The 15,681-nt window shown below is 45.9% G+C and overlaps 1 protein-coding gene across 1 annotated transcript; it reads right to left on the bottom strand.

The window, feature by feature from the left end:
• Positions 1 to 1,350: 1,350 nt before the first annotated feature.
• Positions 1,351 to 7,208, bottom strand: LOC111069648 (basic proline-rich protein). The gene is made up of 5 exons (XM_041593563.1): positions 6,968 to 7,208; positions 4,424 to 4,492; positions 3,701 to 4,356; positions 2,476 to 3,547; positions 1,351 to 1,995 (listed from the first exon to the last, which is right to left on the bottom strand). The coding sequence occupies exons 1-5, from the start codon at positions 6,968 to 6,970 to the stop codon at positions 1,795 to 1,797; spliced, it is 2,001 nt and encodes a 666-aa protein (XP_041449497.1). The 5' UTR covers positions 6,971 to 7,208; the 3' UTR covers positions 1,351 to 1,794.
• Between the last annotated feature and the right edge of the window lie 8,473 nt (positions 7,209 to 15,681).

Here is a 15,681-nt window from a genome sequence, read left to right as displayed (position 1 = left end):
TGGTATATTCGATAATAATGATCGGATATACATATATAAAAATACATATGTTATTAGGGTCATTAGGGTATTCAGCATGCGACGTATTCAACGCCGATAAATAAATTTATACACTGAAAATGGACATAAATTAACAAAAATTTTAATATTTATTAAGGAGGAACTTACTTCTCGAATAGAACTCAGAAACAGAACTCAGACAGAACTCAAAAGCCCATAAAAGATGGGAGATTTTCGATAGCTCTGCCGATATTTACATTTCGTGTATAATGTATAAAAACAAATTATTCTACGTCAGTGGTGTGCGTTTAAAAGCGTGGCTTATAAAAGTACTTTTCAGAGTTAAACCTCAACATTTTGCTTGATGGGGGTGTTTTAATAGATATAATATGAGTACTGGAATATCTTTTAGCAATAATGTAGATCAGTACACACCTTTCTTTTAGCGTTTTTTTATAACACATGTATTATAGCATACCTAAAGGGTAGTCGTATGTGGATGAAATGTAGAGAAAGTATTGTATGTATATAACATAATATATGCTTTCGCAGCCAACTTCCACTATGTTTATTAATCATAACATTTAAAATTGAAAATTTGACATTTACTTTGTCAACTGACTAGCTGGAGAAAATAAAAATGACCCTTTGGGAAAATTCTGCAGTCAGAGCGAGAGAAGTATATACGAACAATAATGTTGCATTTTGTCTCTCTTGCTCTCTTGAAGCGTGGTCATTTGTGACTGCTTCTACTAAATTCAATCAATGTTTTAAATACAAATATATATTCTATTTTTTTTGAGAAGCGTTTTGGGAGGATGATGTACCCGAAAACAACGAGGCGTTTTTTAAGGAAAGTTTTGTATAGCATTGTATACTTTGGGTTCTTTTTCTGAGTACTGAACAATCGGAAGGCTGTCAGCAAACAGGGTGTGCAATATACTGCATGAGTTTTGCAGAGCATTCATAAAACTATTCCCAGTCCACAAACCGAGTTTTTCTGACTGAGACAATTCTGACATATCAGATGTTTTGTTGTTGTTTTTGCCGTTTTCCTGTCTGTCATTGTTTACATTTTCGTAGTGAATTCCGATTTTTCGTTGTGAATGTCAAATATTTATGGTTGCATTTGACAATTATCGAAAAAACACCGCACAGAAACGTGTGAACTAGGAACATCCCAGATGGATGGTGGAATAACTGGGAAATTTTCGGAACGGCAAAACCTTACGGACCATCCCCGAAATGGATGGTGGATGGTGTCCTGTGGGAATAGGCTATTAGGAACATCCCAGTGTTTGCGGCACAATCGGTTGACGGCAGTGATATTTGTGATTAAAATGCGTCGAGTTATTCGAAAATCTTATTTTATTGTTCAGGTTTTCAGCAATCCGAATAAAGGTTTATTTTATCGTAATATAGAGCTATATAGTCTTGAGCTTGTGTGCTCGCCTGTTATAGACAACAGACAGGCACACGTCGATCGATAGCGTGTGGTAGAACATATCAAGAGTTGGATAGACTTTTGGCTGTACACCTTATAGAGGTACACTGTATCGTACAGAAACAATGATCCCTAGAGCTGTGTCTGTATGAGTATGCGATTCATTAATTACAAAAATACAAATACGAATAAAAAACAAACAATTTTCGTCCTTGCTGGCGCTTCCAGTGGTTCCTAGCACCTCCGAAGCGTTGAAGTATCGTTACACTGTATTGACTAGATCTACAATATCCAGCCCTAGACATATAGTAGCTAATGCGCTGCTAGACACGCTCTCTGACCTCTGATCTCTAGAAGTCGAAGGGGATGCTGGGCTTCGGGTACTGGTAGCCCTGGTGCTTAGTCGTCTGTGGTGGCACGCTAGCTCTTGTCGGGGGTGGGATGTAGATGGTGGTCTGGCGGGTGGGTGGTGGAGTGGGTGGACGGGTTGGCGGCCTAGTTGGTGGTGGAGTGGGTGGACGGGTTGGCGGCCTAGTTGGTGGTGGAGTGGGTGGACGGGTTGGCGGCCTAGTTGGTGGTGGGGTGGGTGGTAGGTATGTGGGTGGGGGTGTGGCTGGACGTGTTGGCGGCCTGGTAGGAGGCTGAGTGGTGCGTAGTGGAGGACGTGTGGTTGCTGGAGGTGCAGGCTTGTTTGTGGGTGGCAAATAGGTTGGTGCAGGCGTGGTTGCACGTGTTGGGGGCCTAGTTGGAGGACGTGTGGGTGGTGGTGTGGGTGGACGGGTTGGCGGCCTAGTTGGTGGTGGGGTGGGTGGTAGGTATGTGGGTGGGGGTGTGGCTGGGCGTGTTGGTGGCCTGGTAGGAGGCTGAGTGGTGCGTAGTGGAGGACGTGTGGTTGCTGGAGGTGCAGGCTTGTTTGTGGGTGGCAAATAGGTTGGTGCAGGCGTGGTTGCACGTGTTGGGGGCCGTGTTGGGGGCCTAGTTGGAGGACGTGTGGGTGGTGGGGTGGGTGGGCGAGTTGGGGGAGGAGTGGGAGGGAGGTATGTGGGTGGCGGAGTGGGAGGGCGGGTGGGTGGTCGTGTTGGCGGTCTGGTAGGAGGCTGAGTGGTGCGTAGTGGAGGACGTGTGGTTGCTGGAGGTGCAGGCTTGTTTGAGGGTGGCAAGTAGGTTGGTGCTGGAGTGCTGGATGGGCGTCTTGTGGGTGGGAGAGTTGCTCTCGTGGGAGGTGGAGTGCGGACTGTTGGTGGTGGAGTACGCACTGTTGGGGGTGGAGTGCGGACTGTGGGTGGTGGAGTGCGACGGGTGGTGGCTGGAGGTGCTGGCTTATTTGTGGGTGGCAGGTAAGTAGGTGCGGGAGTTGTGGCCCGGGTTGGTGGCTTGGTCGCAGGACGGGTCGGTGGCAGAGTGGGTGGTGGTGTACGTCTGGTCACTGGAGTCGGCGGCCTAGTTGGGGGAGGAGTTGGAGGACGAGTAGGTGGCCTTGTTGGGGGTGGTGTCCTTGGTGGGGGTGGTGGCGGTGGCACACGAGTCGTGGCCGGTGGTGCAGGCTTGTTTGTGGGTGGCAAGTAGGTTGGTGCTGGAGTGGATGTACGTGCTGGTGATGCAGTTGGAGGCCTTGTTGGAGGACGAGTCGCTGGCCTTGTTGGGGGTGGTGTCCTTGGCGGTGGTGGTGGCGGTGGCACACGAGTCGTGGCCGGTGGTGCAGGCTTGTTTGTGGGTGGCAAATAAGTTGCTGGAGGACGAGTCGCTGGCCTTGTTGGAGGTGGAGTTGGAGCACGAGTCACTGGCCTGGTTGGGGGTGGTGTCCTTGGCGGTGGTGGTGGCGGTGGCACACGAGTCGTGGCCGGTGGTGCAGGCTTGTTTGTGGGTGGCAAATAAGTTGCTGGAGGACGAGTCGCTGGCCTTGTTGGAGGTGGTGTTGGCGGACGAGTCACTGGCCTGGTTGGGGGTGGTGTTCTTGGCGGTGGTGGTGGCGGTGGCACACGAGTCGTGGCCGGTGGTGCAGGCTTGTTTGTGGGTGGCAAATAAGTTGCTGGAGGACGAGTCGCTGGCCTAGTTGGAGGCGGTGTTGGAGGACGAGTCGCTGGCCTGGTTGGGGGTGGTGTCCTTGGCGGTGGTGGTGGCGGTGGCACACGAGTCGTGGCCGGTGGTGCAGGCTTGTTTGTGGGTGGCAAGTAGGTTGGTGGAGGGGGGAGGTGGGGGGGGTGTGGGGGTGAGAGTTGGAGGGGGTTGGAGCAGGTGCCTGGTTGGGGTGGTGTCCTTGGCGGTGGTGGTGGCGGTGGCACACGAGTCGTGGCCGGTGGTGCAGGCTTGTTTGTGGGTGGCAAATAAGTTGCTGGAGGACGAGTCGCTGGCCTTGTTGGAGGTGGAGTTGGAGCACGAGTAGGTGGCCTTGTTGGCGGTGGTGTCCTTGGCGGTGGTGGTGGCGGTGGCACACGAGTCGTGGCCGGTGGTGCAGGCTTGTTTGTGGGTGGCAAATAAGTTGCTGGAGGACGAGTCGCTGGCCTTGTTGGAGGTGGTGTTGGAGGACGAGTCGCTGGCCTGGTTGGGGGTGGTGTCCTTGGCGGTGGTGGTGGCGGTGGCACACGAGTCGTGGCCGGTGGTGCAGGCTTGTTTGTGGGTGGCAAATAAGTTGCTGGAGGACGAGTCGCTGGCCTTGTTGGAGGTGGTGTTGGAGGACGAGTCGCTGGCCTGGTTGGGGGTGGTGTCCTTGGCGGTGGTGGTGGCGGTGGCACACGAGTCGTGGCCGGTGGTGCTGGCTTATTGGTAGGAGGCAAGTACGTGGCTGGCACGCGAGTTACCGGAGGCCTCGTCGTGGGCGGACGGGTGTAGGGCGCCTCAGTGGTGCGTGGGGGCAGATCGAACGGCACCTTCGGCGTGGGGTAGAAGTACCCGTCGGCGGCACGGACCTTACGCTGCAATGGACGGATTCTTTAGTTGGTGATCTTCAGGATTGGGTCTTCGTGGGACGGGGTTACTTACCACATGCGTGTCGGCCGTTGCGGTGGCCACCGCCACAGCGCAAAGCGCCAAGACGTACAGTGCACTTCTCTGTGGAGGAAAGGAAAGGAAAAAAGAGGAGAGATATTCGGTTTAGAATAAATTGAGGTAAATCAAGCTGTGGCAAGGAGGTTCAAGTGTCTCCGACTATTAACTGGCTCTAACGAGCGGCTGATTGCGGCTAATTGCCCGATCGCCTTATAAGAACTAATCGCCGCTTCACGCTTCGTGGCAGCTTGGCCCGATTTGGAGACGAGGCAAGGCAAAACCGAGCCGGGCCGAGCCGAACCGCCGCCTGCCCCTCTGCGGCCTGTGGGTCAAAACTCTTGAAAAGTTCAGCCCGAGTCACAGCCATGGGTGAAGAATTCAAATCAGTCGCAGACACATTACCATAAAATGCATTGAAAATCACTCGAAAACTTTAACACAGACATTCAACTTTGACAGTCATTAGCAGCTCTAGGTCATGGATAGTGGATAGAGTTACCCCAAGAGGCTTGCTCTGAGGCGCCATTGATGATTGGTCTGTAGACCTAGTAAATTTCGCAGATTCGTGTAATTAAAACATAATGCTAATGCGATGAGTGAAGATGGTCGGCGACAAACGACAGTCTGCTCAAGCTGAAGCTGAAGCTAAAGCTGAGGAAGCTGTCGACTGGCTCTGAGTTATGGCTTCCGTTCGAATGTCTCCGAGTGAGTACGAGTCGCCGAGTATTCATTTGCATTTGTCGCTGCAAGGTCATCGGCTAGTCTCTGTCTCTGTCAACGCTAATGAAAGTGGTCGTCGATACCCGATCCGATGGTCGATGAGCTCGATTAATAGCCCATCGCAGAATTTTTGGGGATTGTTATATAAATAGCTGATTAATATGCCAGAAACCGGACCTTCCCAAGCGACAGCGACAGACCAGTTCTACGTAGAAGGCCCCAGAGACAAGAAGACAATGATTATATAATAATCAGCCAAGACCAAACCATAAAAAATAGTGAGAAAAACTAAAATCAAAAATTAGCATACGCACAGCCATAAAATAAAAAAAAAAAAAACAATAAAAAAAGAAGGCAGCTTCGAGTGTCATTTATAACAAATTCTGTTGGATTATAACAAATACAGCGATGAGCAGATGAGCAGATGAGCACCACCCCAACATTGTCTTTTTGTTGGCTTGCTAATTTCGACAAATATTCAACTGGTTTTTTTCTTTTTTGTGATTTTTTATGTAAATGATCTAAAATTATTTATGCTAATGAACCCGAAACGTTTGGCAGTTCTAACTTGTTTAAATTTTCATTTAAAAAAAAAAAAAAAAAAGCCGACCCCACACACAAAAGGAGTTTCAGAATCCTTCCAATTATGTTTTTACTTATCTGCTGAGAATTGTTGGCACTTCAACTACTGCCTCGAAAGTGAAAGGACACTGGCGTTTCATCGATATATTGAAGCTGCTGGCTTAATTCCCTTGACTCTCCATCATGCTAATGAGCAGCTAATTAATCGGATTCACACTGCATCGAGGGCAGAGCCAATTCAAGGGCAAGACCTTAAGACAATCATGACAGACGCAGCTGTGAGATAGTCTCGGAGCTAAGATCATTGCGGGCACCTTTTTGGAGAACGATTTCGCACTGAACTTAGCGGCTCTTAGCCCTTCGGTAGGAGAAGAAAAAACCCAAGCAAAGAGCAGCTGTTGGCAAAGAAAATCTTAGTCTTGGGTTGGACAACTGGGACATGCTGCTGCTGCTGGCAAGCGAAGCGTTTTTATGGCTATTTACCTAAATACGCCAATTACAAATCTTGCAAATGTCAGAAGCCCCAGCGAAATGTATTTATGAAAAATAGTAGAAAAAAAAAAAGATAAACAAGTTTTAATTTCATCTGCAGTCATGTCAATGCTGACATAGAAACGGCAGCCAAAGTGGCAGAATGCAGCTGTACCCAGGCCATCTCCTAATGGCTAAATACGCAAATGCTAAGCTTGGCCAAAGCGGAGGCGAACCCAGCCAAGAGATGATTTGTGGCTCTGTGGGCGGGCCACACGGCGCATGCGTAACATTGCACTCGTTCGACAAACGTCCACTCGGATGGCACTTGCTTGAGACTTGCTTTGGCACTTGCACAATTTCTACGGTCAACCACTTTTAGCCGCTTAAATGTCAACTGGGCATCAACGGAGAGATAGCTCTTGGGTCCGACAGATCCGACAATCTTTTAAAATGTAAAATGCAAATAGATTCGAATTGAAATTGGAATTGGAATCGAGCTGCAGCAGCAGTCAGTCGGTCGGTGCTTTAGCAATTTATTTGCCTATTTCCCTGGCTGTTTGTGTTGCTCTCATGCTTGCGGCCGATACTCTTTCCTTTTGCGAAACTCTTATCTACTCTTGTCTCTTGTCTTATTTGTCTTCACACCGAGGGACACTTGATTTATTTGGACACTTTTTTTTGCGCACAATACGAGTAATTATTGTTGGTTTTAGTGGGGGAGATTTGATTCGTTTTGATTGAAACTAGGTTGGGTTGCTTTACCATGATGTACACTTTTTGACTGCTACAAGCGGCAGCTGTAGAGACTCGGACTCGAACTCGAACTGGAGCGAAGAGACAGGAGGTTTTGCTGAAATTAATCCCGATTTCGTTTTGGTAATCCTTTTTGTGCGTAATCCTTGACGGGGACGCGACCGATCGTATCAAAATTCAATGGTCAATTGAATTTGATCGATGCCCAGCTAAGTTGGTTTAACTTCTAGGTCGAGTGTGGAATACCAACTAAAGCATCAAAACTTGCGGATTTTCTATATATACTCGGACCCCGCCATCGCCATCGCCATCTGCCCGAAAAGCAACGCCGCAACGCCACCGTCAACCGAGGCAGCGGCAGCAGCAGAGGCATCTTCTTCACTTGGGCGACAGCTGTTAACACTCGCCCCAGACCGCAGCAGCAGCAGCCTCAGCAGCAACTTCAACAGCAGAGGTGGTGAAGAAGGCAGCGGTCGAAACCGAAAGCGCGGCTAAGATGAAGATGCGACGGCTCTCTGCCAGCGTCGACGCGTCGCGACGTCTGCCGAGGCTGACCAGGCGGGTTAACCAGTCCCCAGACCCAGACATGGCCGCTGCCGCTGCCGCTGCTTGCTGTCTCTGTTTGTTTGAGATGTTTGGGAGTTAACAGACTGGCTAACATCAGTTGGCCAAAAATTCGAGTAAAGCCCTAAAGCAGCAGCAGCAGCAGCAGCAGCAATTATAACAAACCTGATGCGGCAGCAGCTACTTGTACGAGCTACTTGAACTACCGCATGCTTAACTTGGCCAATTTGCTGTTGGCTTAACTATTTAGCTGCCTTTGATGCGGGCAAACACAATTTGCAGATGCCTTTTGCTCAGTTTTTGGCAACAATTTCAACTTTTATGTAGCGTAAGAACCCTCTACAGCGAACGGAAGGTTTGCAGTTCGATTATGCAGATGATTTTAAGGTCAGTTAATGATTTCTAAAGGGAAAAATATTCAAATTGATTCAGATATTGGCACACAGCAGCTTATAGGTACAGTCAAAGCTCTGTAAAGCAAACAGAACTTACCTCTACTGTACTCATATATGATTAGTCATATTTTTTTTTTGGCTTAAGAAGTGCTTGCGCCCGAAAACTAAGTCTTCATATTAATTAAAATTAATCTTTCTATCCGCTTTGTTATACGGCTCTAAGATTTGTGGAAGTTGCGCTGCACATAAAAAAGTTTCAAACGTCGCAAAAGAAGATTTTAAAGCTGATTTACAATCTTCCTTATCGTTGCTTAGCCCGAGTGTTGTACGAGAAAGTTAATGGGCTAAACCATTGAGGATCTAATTGCTCGAAACAGAACTAAATTCGAAATAAAATTAACATTCTGGATGCACAGTCAAGGGCGGACGGTACCTTCCCTAACTAGTACCAACTGGTTTTCCTGAAGTTCTAGACGCTTTATTAGTTGTTATTCATCTGCCACTATTTCCCCTTGCTTATTCAATATTAATCCATACATATTTCTAAATATTATAGGTATATCACCGACCTAAATTGATATACAGGCTGTTAAGATAATATGAAATCTAATCTCTGTCATGGCAATAAAGCACACTCTTTGAATTTCAAAGAAAACCTGACTCAAGCAAAGTAAACGCTCTCCCTTAGAGTGCGCCCACTGTACCAGCGAGTGTTAAACATTTTGTCATGCAGCGTTTAATTTTGTAAACGTCTTGGATGCAAAATGCCCAGCATCAGCTTCGAGCAGAGACCAAAAATTTCATCAATTTCATCAATCGATTGTCAGTAGTGGCGAGTCAAGGCTCCCGTCGGAGCTTGCCAAGGCAAATACTTGCCTCGCAGTATACGACGTGGAGCTGTAGAGATGTGAGAAGATCAGGCGTTGGCTAATGGCAATTACCCCGGCTTCGGACGCTTAGGCCTACATGCAGTTTCGCCCGAGGAACTTGAACCGGTTGACTTCGCGACTGATTGTTGGGTGCGTGCGTGAGTCTGGGGGTCAGCAGAGTGGAGTGTTGAATGTTAAGGTAGGCACACCGCCACCCCACCGCGAGCGTCATCTCTGACTCGGATAACCGAATGACCTTTAGACGCGTACGTACACACAGCTTGTTTGGAGATTCATTCTCTGAGTTGATCTCTGTGATCGGATCGCCACTCGAAGAAGCGCCCCAAACCCAACTGAAGCTGCATCTGAGACGGAGGCGGAGGCTGCTGCTGCTGCTGCTGCTGCTGCTGCGGCTGCGGCTGATCATTCTTCTGCCCCGCTCATCGATTGACACCGAAACGAGTTTCAGTCAGAGTCAGAGTTTGTCATCGCCTGCAGTTTTGCTGTATTTTGTTTATGCTTAATAACTAGAATTTATTAATTTTTGTGCTCATGAAAAGCAGTCACGCCGAGCATTTGGCTTTTAATGAACCAATCAGCCAGACGCCCACAGTGCAGTGCGGTGCCTCCTCCAGCTCGAGCAGCCCCTGTAGCCAAAGCCATGGACTCTTTTGGCCAAAGCCAAAGCCAGAGCCAGTGGCAGTGCGTGGCCGGCCATTCATTCATGGGCGTACTGGGCTAGAGATCATCGCGTAATTAGACCCCAGAAGACACTTTGGGACTTTAAGACTTGAGGAAGTCACCCTCTATCTAAGTGGACAAAGACGACCGTCAGGCGGCAATTAATTCTCGGCTGTAATTGCATAAGCGATGAGAAACCTCCAGCTGGCCAACAATTCGGGTCATAACTTGCTTTGCACATCTCCATCTCCATCCCCAACTCCATCCCCAACTCCTCCTCGTCACCTCCGGAGAGGCAATGACACTTGGCGACGACTGCTGACATTTCAAATTTGTCATTGCGGGAAATTCAAGTGTTTTTTTTTTGCGCCTGCTACTCTTCTCTATTTGTGCTGAAAACTTCTCGTCCGAATACCGAATACCGTCTAGAGGAAAAGCCTTTTTTTGTCGCATCATCGGACGTTGCAACAGACAACAGATTATTCAACGTATGCCCAGGCATGCGATGAGCATCAGTTGCCTCGTATTTTGGTCCACATCGAAGGACAATCCGGCACGAAATTACGAAACAATTCAAACATGTCCCTGACATGTGCCCGTCCAACCAGGTTCTACGTTTAGACCCGCCCCTCACCCCTCCCCGGTACCCATTTGTTCTCTAAGAGAATTAGCAACTTTTAAAATCTGAGCGGAGCCTATGTATGTTTATTTTGGGTGTTTGCTGCTTGGGCGGCTTTTGTCTCGGGTGCGGAAATCATGAACACAAAATTTCGATTCGGTTTCAGTTTTATCAACCATAAGATCTCCGACTCGCAGCTATTTCCGATGGGTGTTGGACTTAACACAAAGATGTTTCATCAGTGATTATTTGATAATGCTTGGACTAGGAAGTGTGCTCATGAAGGAAGCTTTGGGAGGGGGTCTCTTAGGGTCTCTTCAGACTAGTAACAGCAATGAACAGGGAAAAGGGTAGACTTCTCATTGCCTATTCCTCATTTGATTCTCATTTATCAAGTCAATTGAAATGCCTGCTAAGCCCAATGAGTTCTTTAAAGACTGTCATATAAAACGCTTCGAAATCGGCGACACATTTCAGGTAGAAGTACGCGGAGCTTATCTAATCCCAGTGCAAATTAAATGCCCTCACGCACAGGCCATTAAAATTGAAATCGAGTCTCTTGGCAACTCGCGCCTAATGAAAAGTGTTCGCCGAAGAACGATAGCAGAGAGTCTTCACTGAATATTTATAAGACGCCCCTTTCCGCGCCTTGTACGCTGAGGATGAGGCCTGAGATTGAGACCGATCTGAGAGGCAAAGTCACAGAAGTGCGTGGTTATTCAAATTTGGCGGATCTAAGCGGCGGGAATCGTATAAATTTACGAGTCAAATGTCACGTCACCTGCGTCAGCAGTCAGCATATGGCCAAGAACAAGCGCCTCAACATTGTTAATTGTGCTTATGATTTATGCAAATGTATCCCTTATACATGAGGAGGTATTTGTCCGCGTCTCAGAGGCCGATTCTACACGGATTCTATTCTCAAACCTCAACTCAAGGCGGTCCATATTGTCTTCTGCTTAAGATTTATATTTATGTAAATCCGCCATCCAAACAAAACATCCAACCAGACTAACTAGTTTCCCCATTCTGCTATTTGGCTATGAAATTTGCTTGGATTGGGTTTCTGGTGTACAACAGTGTAGGAAGTTGAAAATGGAATGGAAGGTTCTGGCTGAATTTAAGACGAATTAGAGCGATCGAAAAGGAAAGTTTCTCGGGTTGAGAGTACGATGGACGTTTTTGATAGAACGAGAAAGCATTTCTTTATGCCAGAATAATCATTGAATGTGAACATGAATGAAAGAGAAAACAATTAAGAATATACAATTCTTAGGTTTCGTATTTAATTAATTGAATTTATTTTTATTTATTTATTTATCCACTATTTTTACTGGTATCTTTTTCATTTTATTGTAAATATATTTATACATACATGATGATGTAATCCCCTCCAGCAGCGAATTGTGATAAATATGAATAATATTTCATAAGAGAAGTCAACGAACTTGGTTTATTATACTTCAGTCTTTCATTCGTAGGAAGTTAATTTCAAGTTTGACAGTTTGAAAAGGAAACCGCCCCCAAGGACTCAGCCAAGCCTTGGCACAAACAATAAATTCCCCATGGGGTTTTTGGATTCCATTCATGTAAAGTTAATTCCTAGAATGAATGGGACTGCCAGCATTTGCAGTCGTTTCATTAAATCAAATAAATGTTATTTATCGAGTGAACAACTCTTTACGATAACCCAATAAAATTGTAATAAATTTTTGCAACAACTTTCCGTTCAAATTCGATCAATAAAAATAGCAGTTAGCTCTGATACTGATAGAGAACCCCTACCCCTTCCCCACCCCGACCACCAGTACATGATAATTTATGAATATTAAAATGTTTGAATAAATGTTTACAACCAGCCCCGCCGCTGTCTGTCGATCGTATAAACAATTGGCTAACGGCATTTAGTTAATGGATATTCCGAGTCGATGAATAAATACCATTTGCAATTCGCGTATAGTCGAGAAATGTGACCGAATCCGAAAAACCTGCAGCGCATCGGCTACGCTCAATTCAAAATTAAAGGCGGTCCGGCGAAGTAAACGTGTTTTTCCCCGCCCGAGAGCCAAAAAAATATATTAATAAGCCTTATCAAGGACACCGGCAGGCGAGAGCGTTAACCAGTTTGATTTGGTTTTTATTTTTGTTTTTGTTTTTGGCCAGCAATTTATGGGCCACGATTGCGGGCCATTGCCATTGGCATCCTTGCCGCGTTTAAATGAAACACCCGAACGGTTTTTAGGGGGAATCGCTGAGGGTCACACTCACACGGCTGTGTGCGGCTGGAGGACAGGTGGGGGCACAGGTGAGGGCACAAACCTGTTACCCAGAAGAATCTGCGGTGTGGTGTGGTGCGTCGGGCCATTACATAACCGAGTGACCCTTGAAAGTTTAACAAACTTGCTTGGCCTTTCGAAGCGAAAGTTTTCGGGCTGCTTCATCTTATCCAGAATCTACAAGATGCCCACGGATTCAACATTAATCAAAGTTCGATCGTTTTCCAACCAGCAGATAGTTTGGCTCACATTACTGGCAGTCGGAGATCAAGAACCAAATTGAACCAATTATTCACTTAAGGGGGACAGACACCGAACAACCTCTAGAGAGACGAGACTTGGGTCAAAACGGAAGCCGAGACTCTTGACTTGATTAATGGCCATCTCGAGAGTGCACTTCACCTCTGCCATCTCTCAGGCAGCTTGTGAATTAGCCCACTCAAGGCGCTGCAACCACAAAGATACTTTATATGTGAGACAGAAACACTTTGGAGTGCAAATAAAGTCAGAAATTGGAGCATCTCAGCTCGATCCACACGCGTCGTTCGCTCGTTGCTCGTTCCACAAGGCTGATGGGCATGGGCCGACTTTTAAGCTGAAATTTAATACAAAATAAAATATATACAAATTAGGTACATATAAAAGTATACAGATCAGACTTAAGCCAATGCTGAAGCAGGGGCTGTATAAATTCTACACGAATAAAAAAAGAAGAAACACAAATCGAAAATTAATTTCGAATAAAATTCATTTGTTTTGGACTTGAATGGTAACTGGACTGGGAACTGTGGCCTATGGCTACCAACTGGTTATATCGCCTCATTTCCATAGCCAACTGGTTCGTTGGCCCAGCACAGATAATTTAAAGCCATTTACTTATTTGAGCATCTTGTAGGCAGCGACAATTCTACGCCCAAAAATCCAAATTAAAAATCAAACACGCAAATTTTTCATTTTTATTAATTTATACCCTTTGATATCAAGGGAAGTGTATTTTATATCAATTTACAAGAAAGATACCTACAGAAAAGCATCAATATTTTATCTTTATGATGTAAAATTATCCAATAGTTCAGGCAGGGTATTGCTCAATTCGTTCTGGGCCTCTTAGGCAGCCCCTCTCATTTCGTGTCTTCTAAAAAGAAGCTTCATGAGGTAACACAGACTGATCCGACCCGATATACACATTTATTTGTAATAATTTATCGATGTCTGGAGATTTGCGGTGGCCTGCGAAAGCGTCTGATCTTGGCAGCGTGCGATGCGAACACGATTCTGCAGTGTCAGTGGAAGTGGCAGTGGCACCCCACCAAGCCACAAGTTCATTATTTTCAGTGAGCCGTAAATTTCAGTTGTGGCGTTTTTGATTTGTTGTCTGAGGTTCCCAGACCACACTTCCATCCATCTATTTCCCAGAAGAGACAGCACGGTAAGGTGTCTGTCGCTGGCTTCCGCATTGCTTGGCCATGTTTTTTTTTTGGGGCAGAGCAGGCAAAAAGTTTCGACAGATCTACCCAAAAAGTAGGCTACATGGCAGCACAATCGCATCAGCAATGCTAACCGTATCCTTGCCTTGCCCCAATATGTTGGCATTAACTCGACGACTTGACACCACACATCTCTGGCACTTATCGCCAATTTAATTGGATTATGCAATCCGTCAATCAGCATGTGAAGTCCCCCGCCGTAGCCACCCGTTGGGGCTTCTTCCCAGCTCGAAGGTTAGTTGGACCAGTTTTCTAATGAATTTCAGATAAAGCCACATCTAGCTCGAGTCTGGCTCTGAGCCGCCACAATGAACGCCTAAGTATTTATTAGCTTTAATTTGAATTTTCATATAAAATAAAATCATAAAAAAAAACGGCAAAACAAAACTCGTCGCTCGACTCTGTCGCTGTCCCCTGCCCCGTACCTCCTTCTCCTGTCTCTGCATGGCATCTAACTCCATTTAGACATAGATGCTTCTATCCAACAAAAAACAAAAAAAAAAAAAACATCAAGCAACAACAAACAGTCAAAGCAACAGCAGCAACAGCACCGCCAAACAAAATCAAGTTCACCTCGAGTGTTTCAAATTCGTATAAAATTCATCAGTTAGCAGATACGTCAGCTGGTAATACAAGATTCGTAACCACAAAATTATCTGCGGCCTCTCTCTCTCTCTCTCTCTCTCACTCACTCACTCTCCTCTGGGTATTATGCAAAACAGAGGAAGCAACATATACATAAGTGTGTATGTATTGCCATCTACTGGTGTCTACTGGTATCAATATGCGTGCAAGTATGCTGCCTGAAAGATACAGATGTATCTTGTGCCTGCTTGGGCATCAATCGATTAGCATTTTAGTTGCTTAGTTTGCTGGCCTAATGATATTCCATCATGGGTGCCATCCATCCTCTCGGCATGCACTTCTGCCGCTTGGCTAAACTATATTTTGATGTGGAATCGATTAACCTGAGCCATACATCACACGCTTGTTCCAACCATTCGATATGCCCGATTCAAGGCCCTCCCGCTGAGAGAGCCCAAAAAACACACATCCAAGTATGCATATTGATGAGCCCATTCAGTGGTCTAGCCTTAAAGATCAGAGTTAATTGCTACAACATTAAATGTGTAATATTTCAATTACAAGCCATCAATTAAAATCAATTTAAAGTAAGGTACGACATCCTTTTAGTCGCTTACTTAAAGATCATCTGGTACCCAAAACCCCACCAAACCTGATCCTAAAGTATTCCCCAACTGCCGCCTATAAATAAACTAAACTAGAAGCCAAAGCCAAAGCCGAAGCCAAGTACCGCAAATGTTTCAGATCCAGTTCAATTCATTAGGCAAATGTCCAACACACACAACTTTCTGTTTAATCGATATATCCATAAATAAACGATTGTCGTTTTGTTTGTGATCATCCTCCCCTTATAACTTGCTCTGCATATTAAACGGGATGGCATTTATACAGCACAGCTATTTTAATTGCAATTTAAAGAAAGTTCTCTTGTCAGCAAAAAAAAATCTGCTTGCACGTTTAGAACAAAAATGTTGTGCAATTGTTGGGGCCAAATTTATGGCGCAAGGAACTGGCAGGAACATATATTTTAGGACCCAGACACGATCCACCGATCATGTTCGAGCATGTATGCTAATTAAGATTCTGGTTCTTCGATTAATGGCTCTCGAAAAATATATTTAAGTAAAAGTGTGCTGGCTGGGGGGCTGCGCTGCAAACTTAGCATCAATTAATGTGGTGGTGGCAGAGGTGAACTTTGATATTTTGGAATGCCAAACAGATGGAACACACACACACGGAGAGAATCA

This window comes from Drosophila obscura, unplaced genomic scaffold (assembly GCF_018151105.1).
Source record: "Drosophila obscura isolate BZ-5 IFL unplaced genomic scaffold, ASM1815110v1 contig_1, whole genome shotgun sequence".
In the NCBI taxonomy this organism is placed as follows: Eukaryota; Metazoa; Arthropoda; class Insecta; order Diptera; family Drosophilidae; genus Drosophila; species Drosophila obscura.
The sequence above is the reverse complement of the archived record's forward strand: the minus strand, read 5'-3'. Positions and strand labels throughout refer to the sequence as shown.

What these genes read in the sequence shown, in the direction of transcription:
- LOC111069648 (XM_041593563.1), bottom strand. An exon ending in CAACGGCCGACACGCATGTG is followed by an intron (nt 4,357 to 4,423) that starts GTAAGTAACCCC and finishes CGTCCATTGCAG; the next exon opens with CGTAAGGTCCGTGCCGCCGA. An exon ending in CGCCACCCACATACCTCCCT is followed by an intron (nt 1,996 to 2,475) that starts CCCACTCCTCCC and finishes CCAACCCGTCCA; the next exon opens with CCCACTCCACCACCAACTAG.